Below are 25,029 nucleotides of genomic sequence, written 5' to 3'. Positions count from 1 at the left end.
TTTAAGTGTTGCAGGTAGTGGGGAAACCCACAAAATCATAGGGGGAAAAAAAAAGCTGATAGAAATGTTATCTGTTGAATTAGCATCAGGAATATGGATTCCCACAATATTTGTTTGGTGTGTCCTAGCATTAGGTATCTTGATTGTATTTTTACTCCTATGAGGAAAAGACTGGAATGCTTGCAAACAGATTCTGTAATTAAAAATGAAATACACCAGAATGTTCAACAGAGTTGGTGAGCAAGACAGTCTCTGCTTACAGTTCTGAAAGGCACAATGGAGCCTTATTTACTGGACACTCATTCAAGCATAAAAAAAAATATATGTCTTGCTAAAATGTATGATGCAGGCTTTCCTAAATTCTATTAGAAGATGGTCAAAGAATGCTCACATCTCAGCACTGGCATAAGGGCTGACAAAGACTTAAGTTTCTTTTGTCCACTTGTTACAGAAGGAATGCCTTCATTTTCTCCCCTGTATTCTGTTAGATACAGCAACCTGACAGAGACAAATTTACTTAAAGGTACATGGGGAAAAGATGATTTATCTTTCTTGTCTACCTTGAAGACAGAATCTCAACTTAGGAGTTTTAGGACAAAGACTATTTTATCAAGAACTGCACACAAAGCGGCCTACCTCTTCACTACTGTCAGTTCCTTGAAAGTTATCTTCAGGTTGGGTTTCCCCCTGGACACAGTTACTGTCTTGCTTCAAATCCAGAGGGAAAATGCAGCATTCTGGTGATGTATTTGGGGATTTCCCATGAGGAGCTGATCGAGGTCTTGATGAAAATGTGAATATCTCTTTTTGATTCATGTTGCAATCACCCATTTCATTGTGCTGATCTTCAATAAAAGCGGTCTCTGGTGAGGTTAAATCCCAGCAGGCTGAACCTTGAGTGGCTGCATGCTGCTCGCTCCCATCCAACTGAATGTTCTCAGTGGAACTTTCTGGAAACATCCATTCATCTGAAATGCAAAATATTTACTGCATTGTAAAACATATAACTATACTTTATACTGATAGCTCTTTTTTTCTCTGGAAGTTGTAGGGAAAGAGATTGTTGTTTTAATGCAGAAGTTCTGATGTGTACATCTGGAACAGTGATGAAGGTTCAATGAAAGACATCAGGCTGCTTTCTAGGGAGCTCAACCAAAACATTTCCTGATTGCAGCTCAAAAAATGCACAAGGTACAACACACGATGTGCAAACTTGTGATTTTTCAAATCTGAGCCCGATTAGCTGTTAAGATTTGAAAATGAGTTTCATTCCAGGAAAATGTAATTTTATTAAATTTGGCAATTGATCTTTTTCTATAGGCTTATTTTTGTGGCTCTTTTACCTCCAAAAATCACACATACTTGGTGGAAGATTCTTAACGTTGCAATCTGCTGCTTTATTATTGAAATCCTACACCTTCTTTTATATCCAGAACCTATGGTTTATAAATCTCAATTTCAAACTGTAGCTCTATTGAAAAACAGCATGACATGAAAAATGTATGAAGATCTGTTTCACCAGGATTCCCTGAACACGGATTGTACTAATCTGCCAATATGAAAACAAATAATAAACTTCAGAAATGGATTTGAAGATTGAGAGCACAAGATAAACATGAAAAGACCATTTTTACATTCTCATTGTTAAGTTATATTTTGCAGTTTGGAATGATGACATCGGAAAAAAATATATGTCAATTTGATTGATTAAAACCAATCTCAAATAGCAGCGGAGATAAGGAGAACCGCTCAAGTATGTGATCCTCCCTCATCTTCATGAAAGGTGGCGTGGTGTGGGTTATTCGCTGGATTTGGAAACTTTCTGGCTCCATAAAACAAAGTTACCAACCATATTAAAAAAGAAAAAGTCTCAATAAAAAATACTATAAACCTAATAATAAAGTAGCACTGCAATAATAAAATGCCTGTTGTCACAGAGCAGAGTAAATTTACTATGGAATTTGATTCTTTCTCAGTTTTGTTAGACATAGTTATTACTCCAGGCAGATTCAGCTTAGGAAAAAAACAAATTCTAAACTAAATGAAAGCAAAAGAAAGAGGAAAAATGAGAATGCTGGCAAGAGCGCCTGCCTTCTTACTATGCTGCTCTGGTTCTTCCAGTTTACTGAATGCAGCCAGTGAAGCTACTGAACTGCAGTTAGTGTCCTACACAGCAGTTTGTACCAGGTGAAAAGTACTCAACACATCCTGTATATACATGGCTTCCACCTACTTGTTCCAGAGGAGAAAATTTCTCAGTCTCTAAATAAAGGGCACCTGTAGCAAGAAGCCCTGAGGCTTTTCATACAATCTCTTTTTAAATTAGATAACATACCGTACAATACCAACTGCATTTGGTAAATACAGGACATTGCTTTTGGACTGTAAGAGTTGCAAGTTGAATGTGTAAGTAATGCTATTTGTTTTAAAATTCTCAAGAAATGAGCGATGCTATTCACAGCCCTTAAGAAGAATCACCCTTCGCTTGTGTAAATCCAATGACCTTTTTTTTGATCAATAACTATGAGTCTGTAAAAGGACTGGAGAGCAGAGTTCTCTCTTTGATCACTTAATACTTTGTCACACTCACCTGAAAACATATCTTAATTAGCCAGGTAATTGGATTTATGTGTAAAAAGCTGTATGCAGATGCAACTGAAACTGCAAGAAAAAACTGGAAGGTTTCTAAATGTCATTTTACACGAGGTATTGAGTTCAGCAACTTCAGTAACCTGTAATCACTGTGCCATTTTGTTAATGGTCTACAAGGGAAAGATATGGAGAGTTTTCGACCAAACCGAATCCTATTATCTCTCAACCACAAACTATACTGCAATTTCTTTTATACCCACCATTTACATGTCAATTGTAATGAACAATTTGGAGCATCTTCTGAGCAAAATATGTAAATTGCTATGTAATCACAGCATTGCAGCAAACACGATAAATGCAAGAATGATCACCTAAACATCTAATTAGTTCTTCTACACAGTCAGGCTTATGGTAAAGCTTCTAATTGCAGCCTAACATTTTAATGAAGGTTTTAACAGTGCATATTTAAGATTGACAAACTATAAACAATGCTTTCTCTTCTTGTTTTTTTTTGCTTGCAAAAAAATAATTTACCTTTATAAAGGTACTGTGTACCTGCTGTGGAACATTTGATGATTAAAAAAAAGTACCTATGAATGTTCTCCACTCATAAAACTTAAATTAATATTTACTCAAGCTAATGGCACAAGTATAGTGTTGTCCCTAGATGACTAAAGGTGACGGCTGCACAGGGTTTAAGAATACTAACCATCTGGTTATAAGAAAAGAGTTATACATGACAGATTCTTGTTGCTACAACTTGTTTTGTATAAATGGAGAGTCAAAAATCATACATGCTGTGAGACTGTTTAGGGAATGAGTCTTTGTGCCAATGCATTGTCATGAGTGTATGTACGTTAACACATCTGAGTGTGAGATCTTGTTTGTGGCTGAGTTGGTGCTGTTGAACCAAGCGTGTGGATGCTTGCTGTAGGACAACATCAGTTGCTGGGAGTTACTTGGCTTGAACATCAAATTCTGAGGTTTATGGGGTTACAATCCTGACAGTGTGCATGAATAACTACTGCAATACAAGTTATCCCGGTAATGACTGTTTCTTTGCTTTTATTAGCATTGGGTATTCAGTGTGAATGTAAACATTAAATGGTTGGTAAGGATTAGTTAGGAGTGGCTTTGGTTTTTTCCTCATCTGATAATGCCAGTATATGTTTTACTTTCTTTTGTAAAGCACTTGTACAGTATTTGATTGAACATTAGTAGGACTATCAGGTTTTGTGGGATGTGCTTTTTTCCCCTTTTCTGTGAACTTTTCCTACCATTTTCCCACTGTCATCTCTGGAGGAGTTCAGAACAGAGGATAGCAAATTTTCTTTAAGCAATAAGTTGCTTATGGGAAGTTCATCAGAAGACATTAATCCAGAAATAATAAGAAGAAAAAATAAAATTCACCGCTTATCTTTAAAGGAAAACAAACAAAAAAGATATTATATGGATCCCATAAGAGAGATCCTAAACTCTTATCTGGAACAAGTAAAATTTCTTGTTCATGCAATGTTTGGAGTCTTTAGTGGTAAATTTAATAGAGATTTAAAGAAAAAAAAGTTTAGTTCTTTCCCTTTAATGAAGCGAGTGTGGATTTTTTCTTTTTTACCCATTCACTGCACTGGTACTCTGCTTAATCCTACAAATCTTTATCAGTGCTCAGAAGCACTTTTGTTGCAGGGTGTTTGATTTCCATAATCCCTACAGCACATACATTTTTATTTTATGTGAACTGCTTCTGAGTCCTTTGAAATTTACCACAAACAGTCCCCTGCCCCACACAGAACTGAGATGTAAAATAACATAAAAATTAGCAATGTACCAGTGCTTGTCTCCCATGTGCTTTCGTCTGCATTTTTTAGACATAATCTTCTATGACCGTTCTTATCTGTTGATGGATCTTGTGGCAAGGGGAGCTCCAAATCTGCTCTTCCATTCTCAGAGGTTTTCTCAGTCTCAACTGCAGAGTCTGAAATACAAGCCAGACATGTATCAAATACTTGTGAGCAGGTATGCTTTTCCCACTTGAGGTATGGAAGACCAGTATACAGGGCATAGCGCAGGGATACAATCATGGTCTGAACAGCTTGGGAATTTGTGGGGCAGCAGGAATATGACAGACACAATAAAATCAAAATTGAGCACTATGTACAGAAGGGCAAAATACAGAAGTACACAAAACAGCCTTGCAAAACCTGCAAAGTTACCAAGAATCACTACACTAGCCCAGTTACATACACAGCACGAGGTAGACAGGAATATGTTTACCCTGCAGCTATTGTCAGCAGGTGGTGGTCCTTGGCTCAAAATGCTTATAAAACCTTCAGAGAACGAGCACTTTTTCAAGATCGTATCAGAGAATAAGCCATAATTTCACACAAATGCATTCAGTTATTAACTGGGTAGGCAAAGGATTAGTAAAATTGAGAATTAAGACTTACACTCTGAAGTCAGAATCCTGAGAAAATGTTTGGCTGTGTGTGAGCTCTTTATATATTGCTCCCTTTAGGCTCTTACCATTTTGATGTACGTCTTTAGCTGCTTGGTGAGTATTTCTTTTATCTCCTTGACCTAAAGAATCCATGCATGGTGAGAACGACAGCTCTAGTCTCTCTGTGTTTTGTAGGGATTCAGTTCTTTTTTCTGGACTTTGAAGTCGGTAGGATCTATCGCTTTTGCTACCCGCAGTCCTTGTTACCTTGAAAGACATCATCATAAAAAAATATTTGCACACAAGCATACATACGATGTAGGCTCATATCTATTCTGAAATACATTTTGGGTATAACATTCCTTCTTGCTGGTTGATCTCTTCCTTTGTAGAAGAGGAGCAGTTTTGTTGTAACGTAAGCCTGCTTACCTCTCCAGATATCCTTGTGCTGACTCTTCTGTTTGAAGATGGAGGCGGTCCAAGGATCTTTGATCCAAATGCAATATGTGACACGTCCTGAGTTTTACTGCTGCTCTTATAGCCTTGTCCTCTATTAACCAAGCGAGCTAAGTAAAGAACAATCAGTTTGAAAAATATATTAAAGTACTTAGAATAAATATTAATAACTTTAAAATCAACAGAGAGAGTTATCAATCCTAGACATACGCAAAAATTATGTTCCTTTATAGCACAGTCCCCAGAAATCTGTACTCAAAGTTCACTATCTTTTTACTTAAAGAAAACAAGCATTTTCTAGAAACATACAAGCAAGAAAGTTTTGGTCCATTATACAGATTTATTTCTAATCTCCTTTAAAGATTTGTTTAAAAAGAAGCTATGTAGAAACACACAGAAAACTTGCATGATTTCTGTAGAAGTTCAGTGGAAACCCAACCTGTGGCAGTGAGAACAAACAGCTCTAATAAGTAAATAGCCCTTTATTGACAGGTTTTACTATTTAAAATATTTCTGTTATCATTTTCAGAGAAAATGCCAACTTCTCTGCAAAAATAAAGAAAGAAAACGAGTATGTAATGTAGGTGAATGCTTTGAGAACAATGTAAAAGGAATGAAGTTGCCTGATGATGTATGAAGGTAATTTTATGATCAGGGCTCCAGACTTGCATGTAATAAACCTTTGCCTTTTGCTTTTTCTTGAATTTCCAAGTTTGTCAGTGGATTCTCCTTCCCAGAGCAACTAAATAAATCATTGTAACCTCACATTAATTTACAATTGAAATTTGAAACGTGTGAAGGTTTTTTTCTTGCTCCAACTTTAAGCGTTAAATTATTGCCTCACTTTTGTGATGAGATCTCTTCATAAAGCAAAGAGAAATCAAGTAGGAACACAACATTCTGTAGATTTTCTTAAGCATTTTTATAGAATTAATATTCATTCCAGATAAGTTCTATCTCTATTGCCAACAGAGAAGTGAAAAAAAGATCATACATTAATCATACAAATGTTGTAGATTACTGCACTAATAAGCACAAAAGAAGCCACTTTCTGCCATTAGCTTTTTCCTTTGTTTGTGCTGTGACATTTGGTTCCTGCTAACAGCTGCCATCTCACAAGATTGGATGACCCAACATCAATTTCTTTAATTTGCTGACTACCTTGGGATGTTGTTAGCTTCAATTATAAAATCTGATTTGCATGAAAATTTCTGTTTATGAACACATTAATTGACTGCAATTAATTACCTACATCAACACATAACAGTGTGTTGATGGCGTAATGAAATAATATGTGTAATTAAAAGTGGATGAGACTAAAAATAATTTGGTCTTTTGAATATCAAATAAACAAAATGTTTAGTGGCTAAAAAGCCCACTCTCCAATTGAAATTTACTTAAACATACCAAAGCTTCCATTTGCAAGTGAGCTTGGTGTCTGAACTTCGAAATGCACATCTGGAAGAACACAGGCCATGTTTGTAAGATGAGGCTAAAAATAAAGGTTAATCTTTAAGCTAAAGATATTTCTTATGTTTCATGTTCACATAGGCCAGGGATGTTGAGTTCTTTGGTTTCAAACAAACTTTTTGCTGCTGGTGGTTTCAATACAGCACTCACACTATTGTACTTGATAAGCTTAATTTAAGAGTTGCTGTATTTTATTTGAAGGCAATAGAAAAATAAAGCATGCACTTTTTCATCAAACATCTGTTATTTGTACGCATGCTGCATGGACCTCATGGACAGTAATTCAGAACAATGGAATACCTGTTTCTTGCATTGTTAATGGAGAACTCCTGCATTTTATTTCTGGCTTGTGAATTTTAGCCAAGTTCAGCAGTTGTGTAACTTGTGGCACGTCTGCATTAAGCTGGCAGGATCGAGGAATAACATCTGTGGGTTCACATGGTGTAAATGGAACAACACGCTGATCTAGAAAATAAAAACATTGTCTTCACTCACAGGTGACAATGGCATCAAATTGGCTTTACATTTCTAGTTAATTAGATAACATACATTGTGGATTACAGTCATTTGTAACATTTGCTATGGTGGTACTCTGATTTTTAGACAAACTGATCATCTGACCATGGCTGTGATATCAGTGGGATATCTGAGTAGCAAATAGCAAAGTCCTGCATATGCAAATAAAAAAAATGGACAAGACTTAATTCCAAGCTTTGTGTCCCACTGTACTTCTGTACTAAACCAAAAAGCTGCCAACCTGTTTCTTCTTGTGACAGCAGGTGCTGGTAGAACGTGATCTTATTGTCTCTGCTTTCCCTTTGATAACCAGTATAAACTGAGTTTATGAAAGTTGTTCTGTACAAAATAACCTTTTCAGAGTTAGGACCCTTCCTTAAGTCTTGATGTAAATTCTTACAGTTTTCTGTGTGACGAGGCTGAAATAAGGAATGTTAGCCAGTTTTCCTGGAATAGGAGGGATGCGTAACTCCAAAACCTAGCACAAATAATGGGCCAAGAATTGAGTATCTAATAGAAAAATTCACTTGTCTTATGTCGTATTACAGTAGTGACCATAGTTATTTAGCCAAGCTGAATACTAACTGCTATGTTCAGCAAGCCCACATGCTATTTACTACAGTGGGACAATACATAGTTAAAAAAAAAAAAAGCATATGTAATCCTTGGATTACATGGAAGCCAGAGGTGTATATCAAGCTTATATGCCTCAATACCACAGGGCAAAGGAGATTAATTCTTCCCTATCCATGTCAGTGATCTCATTCAAAAATACTGGTTTCTCCTTTCTACTTGCTGTCATTTTAAGAATACAGTACACAGCAGATGCAAGTACTACAGAAGAGTAACATGTTACACCTAGAGAACACCACTGAGGAGGTTAAAGCAAAAGAGCTCAACTGTCACAAGTTACACCATCACTGCACTCAGTGGAACTGAACTGTCCCAGTCATCTGATAAGAACAAAAGCTTTATCAATTCATGATCATTAACTGAAAATTAATCAATAACAAAAAACTATTCTTGTTTTTCTGTAATTAAGTATGAAGTATCGTGCTATTTTTATGCAGCCAAACCTTGAGCTGAAACCTGATTTGAAGCATTGCCTACAGAAGGAAATTCACAAGCACACAGAAAATACTAATGCCCACCAGCTGTGTAATAATCATAGAAATGATAATCCAGTAATTAAAAGTGCAATATTTTACCATGCATACAGTTCATTAAAGCTGTCTACTCATTATGTTAACTATGTTTTGGAATTCTGGAACTCATTTAGACCATTTATGTACACTTCAAAATCTGTTTAGAATGGGCAAGAGAAAAAAAAGCTGTGCTGATGGAATTAAATTAAATTAAAGCCAGAGCCGCCTCTCAGTGCAGCTTCCACTGAGAATGTACTGGGTTGGGCTTCCTCTATAGTCATTTAGTGAATTAATATATTTTCCAAGCTCACAAACAAAAAACCAGGAGTAATCACAATGATCATATACTCTGCCTTATTGGTTTAGGTCTTCCAAATGCAAGACACATTTTGATACATTGACAGTCTTGCTAAACTTCTCCAGAATCCCTTTAATGTCCCTTTAATTTTCAGGTAGTCAGATCATTTTTCAAGCTGTAAATCTGAAGACCAGGAAGCTTTTGATTTTGTAATATAAACAGCTGTGATTAAGACTAGAAAGCAATAATAACACACCATTTTCTTCAGCTGTATCTTGAGGCTTGGATTTTAATGTGAAGATCTTCCTCAGTTTACAGTTAGCTGAAATAATAATTCCATCCAAGGACTGGAAGATGGCTCCTCTGAATATTTCACTGGTGAATGCTACCAGGTCAATGCACAAATTGCACCACTAGGAAAAAGAAACAAAATTATTTAATCACCAATAATCACTGCAGAAGTGTATTAGTGTACAGATCTCAATTAATGAAGCCTTAATGGCATATTAGATCCTCACAGGCTGTGACCCACAGTGCATAACATTTTGACATTTAAAAAGGTGTTTTTGTGCTTCCAACGACTATTTATGTCAGCAACTCACTACATACAGCCTAGTGACTCCCAGTTCAAGTGAGCTCAGTTCCCTACCACACTCACAATACATTCTGCAGCTATTTCAGAATAAGCAACTCGTGAGCAAGATGTTGAATGAACATTTTCTACTTGCATGTTGTTGTTTTTTATGATACAGAAATTAGTAGCTCCAGTATCTGTCTGGGTATGGATCACAACAAAATTCAGTATGTTCCTAGGAAAATAAGTTTTGCATAAAGCAAATAATACTAAAAAGAGAACTAACAGAATATATCTTCTTGTGGCTTTATGTCTTCCAGATTGAGCCTGAGATGTTTAAGAAGAGCTCACACCTGTGTTTCTGACAGTTCTTCTAAAGCAGTATTCAAGATTCAAGTTCTTACAAGGTTATATGGTAACCTCCCAGGTTTTCTGTCCTGACAGGTATTATCATATGCCCTGGCTGGGTATGGGAGAAAACAATGGGGAGAATGTGATGACTATTGTTTTATTTTCATCAGGTTGATATGTGGTGTCTTCTATATTCTAGAAACTGGAGAAACCCGAAGCACATGAAAGTAGTCATCAACTATAATTGACAGCTGCAGCTCCAGTGAATGTTATAAAAGGTCACTACTGGAAAAGGTACATGTGAATAGGAGTACTATAAAGAAGGAGAGACACAGGGCCACAGGCTGAATAGACAGTAAAAATGACAGATAAACACATCACAAACATCACAAATCTTGGAGAATGGTATTAAGCAGCTCTGATACCATCCAGGAGGTGGGACACACACACACATTGTGAAGCAGTTGTGCTCTGAAGCAAAAAGTGATTTCAACAGGTCTGTAGACTTATGTAAAATCCTTTTGATAAAAATGTCTGCTCACCCACAGTTAAAGGACACCCCAAGTACCTACTATTTTGCGCTTGATCATAAACAGAGGAATTTTTGCATGCAGAGGGGTGACAGACAATTCCTTGTGGACCGTTGACAAATATAATCTTCTTTTAATATTTCCTAAATCAGTTATCCTGCAAAATAAAAGCAGGAGAGAACAGGATGGATCTTTGTCAATTCAATAACCCAGTATCTTCAGCAATCACAAAAAAATCCCTATTATTCTTATGCAGAACCTTCGTGTCAGTGATAGCAAATAGAGAATTTAAGAATTACTTTTTACAAGATGAGTAATGAGATTTCTTTCTCAAATCCAACCGTGGTGGCTATATTCCTGCATATATAAAATCACTTTACATGCTAATTTTATTTCAGCAGTCTACACTCTTTCCTAGATTTCCACAACCCTTTAGACTATGAAAGAATTCAATTTGTCTGAAGTGCGAACCCAGTAGCCTTTAATAATCACACTTGTTTCTTCCGCTTAAGCTCATGTTATCTTGGGATACACTGTCACCTTCTAACTAGAAAAACATTATTTGCTTTCCCTTCCTGAAAAGAGCCTCTGTCATTCTATACAGACTCTTTGTCAGCTTAAGCATAAGACCGTCTGTTCATCTCACTTGCAGAGCACACACCTTCCAGTGTAAAACATAATACAGAAATGCATCGTTCACTATTCAGGTCATCTCACAGTGACACTAAGGATGCTGAATTTGAACACCTGTAATAGATTTAGACCACAGCCATGATCACAAATACTGGGTTTGCTTTCAACTGATAAAGAGACTGCTTATGTTCTGCTATCTTCAAGTCCTGTGAGCAGCACAACGTTGGTATTGCCACTCTGTGATACTGAACAACAGACTTTAAAGGCTGCAGTCTCTGTGGGGAAACCACAATACATTTTCTTACATTTCTGAACGACCCCATTTCTAACAGATGGGTATTTCTTTATAATTAGCAGCCCCTCTGAGAAGGTGACAAATAATTACAGTAAACAACTTGCTGTCACTATTATTTTTTCAAAAAGTAATTACTCATAAATAATTATGATTTAAATTCTGGGCTTGTGAAACTTGAAATCAAAATTGTGAGACTACCCTGTAGATTACTTCTTTTTTATTTTTTCAACAACGTTTTTAATTAGTAGGGACTACCTGCTGCTGAACTAATGAAATACTGTCACCCAAAATACGCTGATAAACATCCTGAAATGTTCTCAGGACTCCTGGGGTCAAGTGAGAAAGGCATCAGCTTCGGTGTGTAACATTTTACATCTATTTTTGGCAATTCAGGACTTTAGCAAAGGACATAATTCAGTACAAAGCAACTGTAATTAAGTGAATAGCAAAGGGTACTACTAGATAAAAACATGCGAGTTCCTTCTGTTTTCCCACTAATGTTGTGAACATCACACAAAGTAAAAGGGGTTAAGAGGCTTTCCACAACTTGCTGGATCTTCACTCTCCCATTCGTAGCCTGAATTATCCATCCTCATAACACTGGTTGGTGAATCAAAACAGAATGGAAGAGCCTACTAGCAGTTTCTTTTGAGAGATGAGTAGTTCCACAAATAAACTGCATGCATCTTGAAGAGAGAAATATCACTTATGTGCTGGAGTACAGCATTATGTCCTCAGCACTGCCATCGACAGGAGATTTCAGTATCAGCTGCATGTATATTTATGAATGGATGAATAATACCATCAAGCTCTTGAAAAGTGCTTTCATCACAAGATCTTAAAGCATCTTACAATGGTAGGATTCTGGGCTTGATTTTGCTTTTGATAAAATTGGGGCAAAACATGAAATAATTCCCCTAAGATCATCAAGTTGGCCATACAGCTAAACTTGTTCCCCAGATCCAGGCACAGCTCCATCCATTACTCTGCTTCTTTTATATACTTTGGTGAAAGTGTACGGCTTTTTCTAAGTGTAGGGTATTTTTCTAAATCTCCACTCTGTTCTAAATGTTGCTGCTCAGAAATGCAGTGCAATTGAGGTGCCAAAGAATTCCAGTGAATGGCAGTACTGGTTGTTTGAAACACTCCTAATGTCTTGGTTATGCAGACAGCTGAGCAGGTAGGTTGAATCAGGTAGATGCAGGAGCACCAAACAAAAACAGTATTCTTGCTGAAACTCAGTGTTATTTGAGATGGAAAATGATGATATAAAAGATGATTTTGACAAAACAGTACCAGCCTGAACTTAAATCATGAATATCTCCGAATAACTGGCAAGAGAAACTTTATTTCACTCCATAATGTTACTTCAAGAAATAATGTTGAAATGTCATAGTTTAGCTTTGTATGAAAATTTTTATCTTTCTCTCTCCTGAAACATATTAGGTACCTTTGCAGTCAAAAGGCTATTAGTAAATGTACAGCTTAGTTACATTCCCAAGTACAATACAAATATGATCATTTAGGTAAAAATATACATATTTATATCATGCACTGAAACATCAATCTAGAATAAGATGCTTTTTGTGATGGCATGTATGCTATAAAGAAGCAAACCCTAGATAGACATAAACGCACCTAAAGAAGCTTAAACTTATTTCCATAAATAAATATAAACAATAAAAATATTTATACACTGAAGTAGAAATCAGGTGAAATATTTGAGGAAGGGGCAAAATTGAAGAAAGATAATGGTCTTAAAATTCTATAAAATAATTTACCAGCTGGGAGATTAAAGAGAATTTTTCAGGAAGTGGTAAAACTTACGGACTCTTCAGTTACATTGCTTCCTCATTTTCAAAGATATATTTAAAAAAATCCATATAGGAGTTAATGTATTTTTACAATATCTGTGTTTGAGTATTTATATCTAAGGGTCAGACGTGATAGAAAAGTAATGAGACCACGATGAGAAAAATGAGGTAGTCAACAGGAAAATCAGCCTCATTTATAATAATATTCCTGTGATCAGCAGGTGCATAACTCTCCCAGCTACGGCCATTAACTGCATTCATTTCACACTTAACATCTACATTTGCAAACCATTTGAAAGTAAGATTACCTTCCAATTCAATTTTCAATTTTATTTTATATATTCTACTTTGATTGACTATTCTCACAATGGTAACCAATGCCAGATTGCAAGTAAATAGTAACAGCTACCCAAGAGTATAGATAAACTCATCTTCTCAGATTACCTATTCACTTTGTTGTGTTTATAATCATTTATAACCATTTGTTAATGTTCAATTCAAGGCTTAAAATGAACTTAGAAAAAATGACATTGGACTGTTGAAGAAATGCTTCATTTATCAGGCTCGCTTGTTCTTAAAATGAAAGTGTTTTTTCTCCTTATAAATGACTTAACCTGAAAGTTTACCAAACAGGAAAGAGGGTATTTCATTAACGTCGCTATGCAAAAAGCATACAGTTGCCATACAATTTATTATCCATGGAAACTTCCACATTCCCTGGTCAAAATCCAGGCAGAATCCTCCGGTAAATATTAACTATTAGTATGTTAGCATATTAGATCTTAGTCATCTTCAAGCCTTCGTGTCTATAAAAGTGATGTTCTTCACAAATACTGGGTAGTACCCACATCTTCTCATTTTAGAGACAGAAAGAGCAAAGGAATATCAATGGTTTCGTGATTTGCCACGGTCACAGATTCTTACATTAGCTTTTTCAGGATCAGTTTCTACTTCACTCATGTTTTATTTTACATGCTACTTGTCAATTGGAGATAGTGGTTCTCTGATAATCTGAAATCCAGAGCTCTGTATTTTGCCATCATTAAAACAGTTACGATGATAATCAATCAAATATCTACACAACAAAAGATGAAGAAGAGTTACATGTTACCAAGGCCTGAAGAATAAGTTACGAAGAACCACCTTTCATTTTATATACTGGAATTTTCTATGCTGATCATCATTTTCTGGAAACAAATAAGGAAAAAAAACCAACCCACCCACTAAACTCTTCTTAAACAGTCTCCATAAAAAGGCAGTACAAGAGGTGTCAGGTTCTTTAAAAGAGAATCAGGAAATCTGATTGCTGAAATAGAAATACTTTCCAAATATAAGCAATTGTGAAGAATTGGTGACTTCTGGGTTCTTTCGACAAGATAATCGACATATTTGCCATCGATTCCCCAACTGAAAGAACGAGCTGATATTTTCAGTGATCAAGAATAATGCACTGTGGCAGTTTCATTACTCTTAAAGCTGCACACACTCAAAAAAAACCCCAACCCAAAACAACATCTTGAAACGGTCATTAATTCTTCTAACATGTTCAGAAAACTTCTAAGTTATAGCTATATCCTGAGATGTTAACATCTTGGTTTTGATATCACCTCATCTGTGTGGCTTTTTCTCTCTCAGTTTCGTAATAAATCCTGTTTATGGTAAGTTCATCTGAAACACAGCCAACTCTATCAATTCATTTAGAAAACTGTAACTCTAGAAAATAGTTTTTGATTTCTTCAGCATTGATGAAGCATATACATATATGTTCTAATGAGTATCAATAAGTGGAAAGTTCAGTGCAAATATCTTTCCCAGAATCAGATTACCCTTATCATGCAGTTATTTATGTGTGTAGCTAATTCTGCTGTCTCTGTTACTCAGTTTATTGACTGTAACTCTCTGTGCTTTCTTTTTCATTCCATAAATGTATCTGTTCCAGAAAGACCATCAGTCCTTTCATATTTACAAAGAAAAGGTTACATTCACCCCTGCTATATACAGGTAATAGATAGCTCAATTATAAACAAACGTATCATATTTAATCCATTTATTCTAGCTACAGAATTATATAAATTGCTAAAAAGTCTGCCCTTTAAAAAGACAGAACAAAACTTATTTCTAACAACAGATCACATTATTTACTTTACTTGAACATCCTGAACAACAAACTGTACAAACCAAACTGGATGGCAACTGTTAGGTCATGGCCTGAACCAGTGATTGAGCACCTGGTTAGGGGGTGTAGCCAGCCCTGTGAGCACAGGTGGAAGCAATTCATGTGTGCGAACCTGGCTCCCTTTGGAGCGTTCAGCGAGCCCTGATCCTTGGAAAGAGATAAGTGATTCCTTTATTACTAGTTTTTAACTGCTACTTTTCTTGGGTATAAAGCAACTGCACTGCGCACCTCGCTCTGCTCTTACTCATGATCACTGTTGCTGTATGTCAGATCACAACTTTGCCAGCAATTTTCTTTTTAGGTAAACAATCATTACTCCTTCATTTTTTGAACTGCGAAAGAAAAAGGGGTGGACAGTTTGAGGGACTGACTCCAGTAGATCTTCAAACCACACTGACAGCCTCCTTAAACTTTAAAAGAGGATATTCTAACTGACCTTATTACTTCTTTTCCTGTCTTCCTACACTATTAACTTGTCAGAATGCTCATGGTTTTTCTTTGCCGCTGCCATTTGAAAAGATGCACCTCACAATCCTTTGTAATTACACTTATTTGAGTGCTGTTTCTTCTACCTGTATTGTGGACAAATAAAAGCTTCTCTCACTCTTGGCAGTTCACAGTCTTTGTAAGCTATTCAGAAGCTGAAAGTTTATGTATTGTTCAGAAATAGACGTTGGTCTTCTCTGTTTTAATTATGGCAGGACATGGCAGCTTTTTTAACATAAACTTCCTCATAAATTACTATAGAAGACACTGTCATGAAAATAACTGAAACTGACAATGCTCAACTTCTTTAGCCACCTGGATCTCCAGGTGTGAGTGATTTCCACATGGTTTCAGGATGTGTATTCTGCCCCCCCATCCTCATTTCTTTCTTTCCAACAGTGGTTAATGTGTCCATTTACACATAAATCTAAAACCTATAGTTTTTAACCAAATCTTCTTTCTTGTTTCTTTCTTTCTTTTTCTTTTTTTTTTTTTTTAATTCCCTTTCAATAACTGGAGAAACAAGAAATTACCCTTTTAAGAAGAACCTTCTGCATAAATGTGTTAAAAACAGTCTATAGTTATTGAAGGGAAACAGTCTCAGTGTCTGAGAGAGTTCTGGCTAAAGCATGTCTCAGTTTCTCCAAGTGAACAATTCTGTACACATCTTTATCTGTTCAGCCCATGCGAATATCACAAATTCCCCTTTCAGTAACTCTCAGAGAGACAACTGATTCACACTGTGCGCAGAGGGGGTATCCATTCAAACACTGAGAGACAGGCTGCTGAAGAAAGATCCAGTATTACCCCCCACATGGTACTCACACATATGGACTCAAGAAGGGCACAGAAAAGAAAGGTGTTAATGACGATCCACATGGTCTCAAGAGATACTGCAGAAAGATGGACTAAGAACTGAAATGCTTTTAAGAGGCACAGCAAGAACAAATACATTTAGATAACAGATACCTTGAGAACTGTGGAGGAAAAAGAATAGGGAACTATGAACTACTGAAGAAGTTCAGGGAGCTGAGGAAAACAGATCCTTCCAATAGGCAGGAAGTAAGTCTGGATTGCTTGCAAGCTCCAACAATGGAAAAAGCCTTTATCCTGATAAGGCAGTAGAAAAATAACTATCCTCTTTCAGAACAAACGCCAGTGTAACTGGTGACATATTCTTAAACTAGGACTGTGCTTTTTGTTTTCAGTTCTATGATAATTGCACAAATCCTTTTAAATCTGACAAGTAGAACGTTGCTCATTTGGAATATATTTCCTAAAATACCATCCATGCTGTGCTGCTGCATTAGTGAAAGTGATGACTGGAAGAATGATTAAAAAATAAGTTGTTTACTTGCAAGTATATGAGTTAATCTCTGCAGTAAGCTACAGAATTTAACATACTCTGGGAATGTTTCTTTATTTCATGCTTGACTCACAAAAAATTCAAGGAGCAAATCTCATCCGTGCTAAACATCAGCATTTCAAATAATCTCACCAGCTGAATCTCTTAAATGAAGTTTATGTTCAGCCTTTTCTGAAAGCTTCAATACAGTTAGTCTAGTCCTACCATGTTCTTCTATGTCCTGCTTCTAATTTGGAAAGGTCAGATAAAACCTTTGCAAGACTAACCAACACTCATACTTTTTTATTGTTCTCTGCCTAAAAACATGCTGAGTCTTTAGACTAACATGAATAATTTATCTTATCTGTCGCCAAAGCTAAAAAGATGACTAATTGTTATTAGCATGTAACTCACATCAATTCAAGCTATTATGGTGTCTGTGAATAAATTAGCAATGTAAATGTAGTGAGTTCTGCTTACTGAAGATTTGAAAGCAATAAACTTGTATTTTCAAAAACAACAGTTTGAAAAAAGGAAAGAAGGTGAAACAGTATATTCTACTAAGCTGTTCACAAGCTCTGCAATACAATTTAATGTGAGCAAATACAAATACTTAAGTCATGTGGGCATTTCATGCCCTTTTCACCTGCAGGATCCTCTACAGATAATTAGCTAAACTTTGACAGAGAACTTCTTAGAACTTAAATTCCAGAACATACGTGTGTATGGGAAATTGGTAATCACAGCCTGAACCTCTGATTAATCAGCTGAGGCAAGTGTTGGGTCAGTTGTGGGAGCACACGTGAGAGTAATTTAGCTGTGCTCCTGGAAGGGATGGAGCGTGACTCCACCTCCTCTAGACCTCATTTAAGGGCTGACCACCACTAAGGCAGCATCTCTTGGAGGTTGCTGCTTGGTGGAGATTGCCTTAGCAGTTCCCAGCAGACTGAAGGCTTCCATATAGGTGAGTTTTTCCTGTAAATAACCTTTTGGGTATTTACCACCATCTTTTCATTATTGTCACTGTACATATGCGTTAAAACTTGGGGTTCTCATTTATTTGATAAATCAAGAGAATCTCTTTGTGTTATAAACATGTGAACAAGGAACAAGCACCAGCCTTACATTTGATGCATTGCCAGAAGCTTTTTAAAATAAATAAATCAAATTTAAAATACAGACTCTTAACTTTAAATTGCAGGAATGTAAGCCCTGCATATGGGGTGAAATAATCCCACCAGTACAGAAAGTTTATATAAACAGGGGGGTAAAAAAACACTCAAGTATACTAAGGGTGACTGAGCCCTGGAACAGGTCGCTCAGATTCTCTGTGGACTCTTCATTCATGCTGAGGCTCATAACCTGGTCTAGACTGTCTCTGGAGGTCTCTTCCACACAATCGTTATCTGATTCTGTGAATGGCTGCAGCCTTTCTTTATATTTTTCCTGACTGCTCACAGTTGTGAGGAGAAAATGAGGGAAACAAACATTAATATCTTCATGAAACCATAGAGAGCTGAGGAGAAAACTATCAAGAATCGGGGAAAAACCAGCTGTGGGAATAATTCCATTAATGATATCACATCAGATGAAGGCAAACAATTGTTATGATTAAAAAAAATCCCTCAGCATATATTCCAAAAGGTCTGAAGAAGTGGTACCAATAAGCCTTCAGTTCAGTTTACTTTTCTTGCCAATGTGGGAAAAGATATGTACATCTGTTTAACAGTTGAATAGTTCTTAGTGTTTGGTACCCCTGGCAAATTTCATTCCTACCTTCTTCCAAGTTGCTACTCAGAGTGAGGCAGTACTATAATGGGGACTGACCTCTACTCAGTAAATATTTATTAGCCTCTAGACAAGAATACTTTCCTTCCATCACAACACAGTTCTGTATCCAAACTGTTATTCACAACGAATCCTATCCATAACAGATTATGATATTGGCTTTCTCTGTGGAATATTTTGACAGGAGTGAGTTAGAAATGTGTATAAAAACAGAGCGGTACACATAAGCTTCAACACAATTTGTTACTGCATACTTCTATCCTGCCCATATGCAGAATTGAGGAACTTCCCTTTTTTGCCAAACATATTCTCTCTCTTACACTGACCTCTATTCAGTGTCAGGATAACTCAAAAATACTAAATTTTTCCTATCAGCACAAACTGATAATCCAATAGATTTTAAAGTTTACAATCACTCCTATTTTAAATTTTTGTGTGTTTAAAAGTAACATTATTAATGTTGACTCTTTATAATCTATTTTCATAATAGATTAGTAAATATTACTCCCACGCACTGTATAAAAACTTGGAAGAGAAAAGGTAGGGGAATTACAAGGACGCATACAAGTCTATGTAGCATTTCAGTGCGTAATCAGAAACTGAGCTCATATTCTTGTTCATGCTTCAGACAACTCTACTTAACACTGTATTTTCTTTTGTGGGAGTAGCTATGGGACAATTTATAAGTCTATTTTCTCACATCAGCAGCTCTACTCATTTGCTGTATAACTTGTTATATAACTTACTAATTTCACATGATATTGAACATCTAAAACGAGCCTATCAAAAATAAAGTATAACAAATGACTGGCATTTGAGTATTTTAAGAATGAATGTACTTGTGCTTGAAGAAGTGCCAAGCAGAAGTGGTAGCACCTGCAACATGTCCGTATACTGGGAACTAAACCAAGAATGCCAACTCAAACCAGATGCTGTTTTCTTTTATGTACAAATATTTTCCAAACACTGAGTTACTTTTGCTATTTCAGAAAGGTAGCAAAATCCATAATGCTGAGGATTTAACTACCGGCTACTGTTTACAACAGATGGCTATATCCTGTATTGCTAACAGCTTTGCTATTATTTGCTTCAAAAAGGCTGCATACATTAAATGCTCTTTACCTTAGCTTGGATTTTATTACGCTTCACCACATTTTAAATTCACCATTTATTTTACATATTTGTTAGGCAGATTGATACATTGATTGTTCATGTGGTGATATGCATCTATTCATGCCCCCTAACAAAGTATCTACATTTCTGCTTAATTTGTTTTCCAAACAAAAGCAAGACAGATAACTGAAACAACTGTTTGCATATTCAGTATTTATGGCAGGAACTTCACATGACCAGTTCATAGGAGCAGGTTAGAAGGATGAGCTCCGCTGATGCCAGCAGTGATAGATGGCCTTGCAGAAATTATTGTTTGCTGATCAGATCAATCACTAAATAAAATCCATAAGAGAGGATGATGCTCCAACTAAATTTGTAACTATTTCTATCTGTGCAGATTGGGAGGTGAAGAAATGTTGCATGAAGCATTGCATGCACAATTCTTAAAACCTGGCAAAATGTGGTTATTTTTTTTTGTTTGTTTTGTTTTTTTCTCTGAGAGTAAGTGTAGAGGTATGATGGCTTTGTTGTGAATTCTCACATGGAGCTATTCAAAGACTCAGTAGTAAATAGTTGGACTATGTAAGAAGCATCAGCACAAGCAATATTCCACAAATGAGCCAGAGATTTCTTTCAAAACATCAGAAAGAAAAGAACTGTAAGGCAGTCACATACTACTAGTGATGGGATTATCAGGAGTCTGGCAGCATGAAATGCAGTGTCTATTTTGCAAGACTTCACATGGAGTTTATTGGCACATCAATAAATTCCAGCTGATTTCTAATGCAACACATTAATTTTTTCCAATAAATTTCTATCATCCTCTGTGTATACACCTTTAGGAAGCTTCATTTACTTTAAATGCATTGATGTACTTAAGTAATTATCAGAACAAGCGCAATTTTTTCATATAATTAAGTAGTGAAGCAGCACTGCATTAGTATTCATTCTTTTGTAAAATATAAAAAAACAACCAAAATTAGGAAGACACATTAAAAGGGATTATTTCATCAATACAGACAGTAGGTCTAATGCACGTAAAAGGACAGAACTAAGATATAAACTCAAAAGAGAAAGGGCAGACAAAGATGGAAGGGGTGGCAGAACATTGGATTTCTCACAGTTATTAAAGAAAAAAAAAAAAGAAAAAGAAAAAGCAAGTGATGGAAAAAGAGGAAGAAAAGTGAAAGAAAAGCAAAGTTTGTGATAAGAGGTATAGATGAGTGGCAAGAAGTACCGTAACAGAACCAAACCCAGTATAAAATCACAAGCAATCTAAAGAAATATTCACAAACCTGGCACTAAGCCTCCTACCATCTGTCTACAGAAAGCCTATGAGAAGCAAATCTGTGTACTTGGTTTCTGTTTTCTGCATGACATATCTTGTTTATTTAATCCCTTTTGCTACGCACTTTTCGAAGTGATGCAGCAATTAAAACCAGAGGAGCAGAAAGTGTAACTAGAACTACAAACAGAAAATTCATCAAAGAACAGAAAAAGTACAGAAAGACAAACAAAAATAAAATTCAGCATTGAGTTTACTCAGCTTAATTACGTAGCATTTAACCTGTCTATTCTAGCAGGGCTTCTAATGGCATAATATTTCTTTTGTTGATCCAATTATCAGAATAAATATATCTACATATATGGATTACCCTAAAGCAAAGGACCCTGGGAATAGGTATTTTTATTTTTTAAAATGAATTGTCAGGAGATGTGTGAGCCAATATTTTGTTTGATAAATGCTCGTCCCATTTCTTCAGAGTTTTACCATCTTCGTTCTTAATTTCAAGATTTTTTCCATCTTCATAGGAATGTCAGCAGTTAAAATATCCAAGAAATAATGATCTCATTAGCTTAATTACTTCTTATTGACTTGGTAAGTCACTGTGCTTTAATGGAAAATCTGCCATTACAATTAACGGCTGCAGTCAGGCATCCACTTTACATTAAATGTTCAAGGAAATGTTATGCATCTTACAGTAACTCAGTAGAGAAGTCTTGTCCCAATGGCACCAAAATTTGAAGTGTCAGGAATGGCTGAATCAGTCCCACTAGAAACAGGGAAAAAGAAAATCAAATGTATGTCCTCTGCATGCAGATACATATTTCACCATCAAGAACTGCAGTGCTGTTCTCTAGTCATGCTTCTGCAAGCCTGCAAACTTGACCAGAAACAAAATCCAATTTATTACAGCAATGTTCAATGGAGGCTTCTGATTTTTAAGCAAAATAGCTTAACTGAGAGAAGACAAGAAAACTTTCAGGATTCTGTGAATCCTAGAATTCAAAGAAAAGAAAGTGTGAATTGAATGTTACTTTTTTTTTTAATTAACTGCTTCATCAGCGGGGGCAAATACTGGTCTTCATTGACTTGGAAGATTCAACAGGAATGCTGTTTCTTCTAAATAATGCCAAAGTGACACTTCAAGATTTCAAATTGTATTTATATACTTAAGGTATTTTATTTTGGAAGAGTATTCCAAGGTTGCACTACAAGTTGGAGACTGTATATTTGACTGAAATGAAATACTTCAGGCATATACCTGAAGAGAGAAAGAGACAAGAATGGCCCATGATGGGAGTTTGACTATGGTATTGCAGCCATAGCTGAAGTTAATTTAAAACCAAATTATTCTTAGCCGTGATCACCCACAACAGTAATTCTCAATCCTCACTTTAGACAATAATAGTTTATTTTAATATTGGCAATAGAAAATTAAAGTTGGATTTCCCAGAAGGATACATTAGTCTAATATATATAATCCTGAAAATAATACTAAATTTCTTTCATGAAAATCAGATTACTTTTTAAAGCTTTAATGCATGACGGACTAAACAATTTCTCATTTTTTATGTAAGTCTGAGATAAATTGTACTAATTGGTAATTGCATAATGTGCATGAGAAGTGTATTAGAAGATTCCTGTTTCAATCAATAAAAATCACCATCAAAATCCTTCAAATTCAAGTGGTTAAATCTAAACCAGCTTAGAACATTGCTGTAAACCCTAAAAGGTACGACACATTGCAGTGGAATTTAAGGCATGAGTTAAGATGATTGCTTTTTATCCACTGAATATAATGATTTTGATTTTAACAAGCGGAAGATTTAGCTCTTGAAATGCAACATACTTGACTATAATTCTAAGAACTTTGACTCAATAACAAAGACATACTTGAATAAGGAATATTGTAAAAATACAGCATTATTCACACCACTTTTTGGAATCCCTTTTTGAGTGAAAAGTCATGACAAGGTGATTGCAGGTAATAGTCAATTTATGTATTGTGATGAAATTTTTATTAGACAAATTGAAGTGGAAAAAGTGTTTCAACACACAGGCATCCATACTCCTAAATGGTATGTACTTCTTTCAACTGTATCACAACTAGTTTGCTGGACATTAGTGTGTAGCAGGATCAGATACAGAAACCAATGCAGCTGAATAAGGACAATGTGAACTGACCAACTATCTTCCCTAAAGAACTTCAATAGGGCATTTCTCTACCTTCTACTTATTTGTAGCTGATCTCCTAAGAAGTTAATGAAAAACCATTCTGTTAATACTGAACTAAGCCCAAATGAAGGGAGAATAAAGAAGTTTTACATTCCAAACTAACTGCTTTGATAAACAGAACAGCAGCACAGATATTTCATTCTTTGATACTCACGAGTTTGTCTGGTTTCCTTTGGTAGCTGCATTCTGTTTATTTGACTGCTTCCTTCAAGTACAAAAACAAAGCCCTTTGTTTCTTTATCGTATTCCTACAAAAAGGAACAATAAACAAACATCAGCATTGTAATAAAATTCCTCACCTTACAATCAACCATAACACTAACATGCAAATCTGCACGTTTTTAGTTACACACAGCAGCAGAATTCAGCGTAAGGCAGATGGCACTGCAAGTATGAGAGTTCAGAGCTGACAGTAGTAATGGAATACATCAAAATCTGTCATTTACTTGTTCATTTTATGAATGAGCAGTGCTGACTAACACAATCTAGAATCCAGCAGGACTCACTCAATCCATTAGCTATCAGAACAATAAAACTACTTTTAAAATTAGTCCTTTTTAAATGTTTGAACTATATGATTACACTACAACAAACCTAGTCTGCAAACAGGAATAAAGTACTAATTGTGACAGACTAAATGACTGCTTATATGACAATTGTGACAACTCCACAGTCAGGTCAAAACTCTCAATACTTTTTCCTAAATTCTATACTGTCACTTTTATACGTTTCTTAAAAAACTTACTTTCCATATGGCTGATGGATTGCCAAAAATCCTCCATTTTGCTCCTGGGTTTTTACCTTGAGCACTGAATATTTCAACAGATGGGCCACCCTATGGTAAAATGGTTTAAGGATGCATAATTGAATCAAACATTCAGCAGAGAATCTTCACTGATCAAGAATATAAGGACCAATCCCACCCCACAACGCTCTGTTACCATGGTCAGTATTAGTGATCAGACAAATGTATTAATAACAATATGCATATTTACTAGAGGATCTGGAGGATAAAAACTCCTTACATTGAGGACGTGCTCTATTAGACATCAAACATTCTAACCACAAACATTTAGGGAAACAGGCTATGGCTGCTCTTCTTAGGGCATTATCTGCTTCAATGTTTTTCACATTACAAGTCATAGAAAATGTCTTCTGATGGACTCAGACTATGGTTTGATCAACATTTTTTATCAGTGCCTTTGACACAATCAATCTCTACAACTGTTGTCTCTCCCTTCTAACTCCTAGCTGTGTGTACTTCCCAATGCTCTTTATGCTCAGCTGCCCAAACAATCGTACAGAAGTCGGTATGAGCAAGAGCTGAGCAGTCTTGCCAACAAAATAAATGCTCAAATTATGCTTTCAGGGAACATCAACTCTGCACTGTCTATAAATTTCCATCCATGCTCCGCTTTGGTGTCTGACAGCTAAACCCCAGTGACTAAATTTCCTAAGTTCTAAGGATATTAAAAAAGACATTCCATAAACAG

General features: G+C 35.9%; 2 protein-coding genes across 11 annotated transcripts in view; one reads left to right on the top strand and one right to left on the bottom strand.

Annotated features, from left to right (window-relative positions):
• The window catches only part of KCTD6 (potassium channel tetramerization domain containing 6), a 93,928-nt gene extending 83,999 nt beyond the window's left edge, over positions 1-9,929 (top strand). The window contains exon 6 of the mRNA XM_085516760.1: positions 9,806-9,929. The gene's annotated coding sequence lies outside the window, so the exon portion shown is untranslated. The remainder of the gene's footprint in view (positions 1-9,805) is intronic.
• Positions 1-25,029, bottom strand: part of CFAP20DC (CFAP20 domain containing) — a 58,920-nt gene that overhangs the window by 29,138 nt on the left and 4,753 nt on the right. For 6 of the 10 annotated variants that reach the window (XM_015874916.3, XM_015874922.3, XM_085516729.1 and 3 more), the window contains exons 3-12: positions 24,282-24,371; positions 23,691-23,784; positions 21,998-22,070; positions 10,409-10,523; positions 9,168-9,324; positions 7,253-7,417; positions 5,456-5,592; positions 5,113-5,293; positions 4,418-4,564; positions 637-968 (exon numbers count right to left, since the gene is read on the bottom strand). In XM_015874916.3, coding sequence (XP_015730402.2) covers positions 637-968; positions 4,418-4,564; positions 5,113-5,293; positions 5,456-5,592; positions 7,253-7,417; positions 9,168-9,324; positions 10,409-10,523; positions 21,998-22,070; positions 23,691-23,784; positions 24,282-24,371 — 1,491 coding nt within the window. Of the gene's footprint in view, positions 1-636; positions 969-4,417; positions 4,565-5,112; positions 5,294-5,455; positions 5,593-7,252; positions 7,418-9,167; positions 9,325-10,404; positions 10,524-21,997; positions 22,071-23,690; positions 23,785-24,281; positions 24,372-25,029 lie in introns of those variants that run through there. The other 4 variants (XM_085516734.1, XM_085516732.1, XM_085516733.1 and 1 more) reach the window with 4 other exon arrangements.

This window comes from Coturnix japonica, chromosome 15 (assembly GCF_054131305.1).
Source record: "Coturnix japonica strain WE chromosome 15, WE-NBRP24, whole genome shotgun sequence".
Classification (NCBI taxonomy): Eukaryota; Metazoa; Chordata; class Aves; order Galliformes; family Phasianidae; genus Coturnix; species Coturnix japonica.
This window is presented reverse-complemented; position numbering and strand designations above follow the sequence as displayed.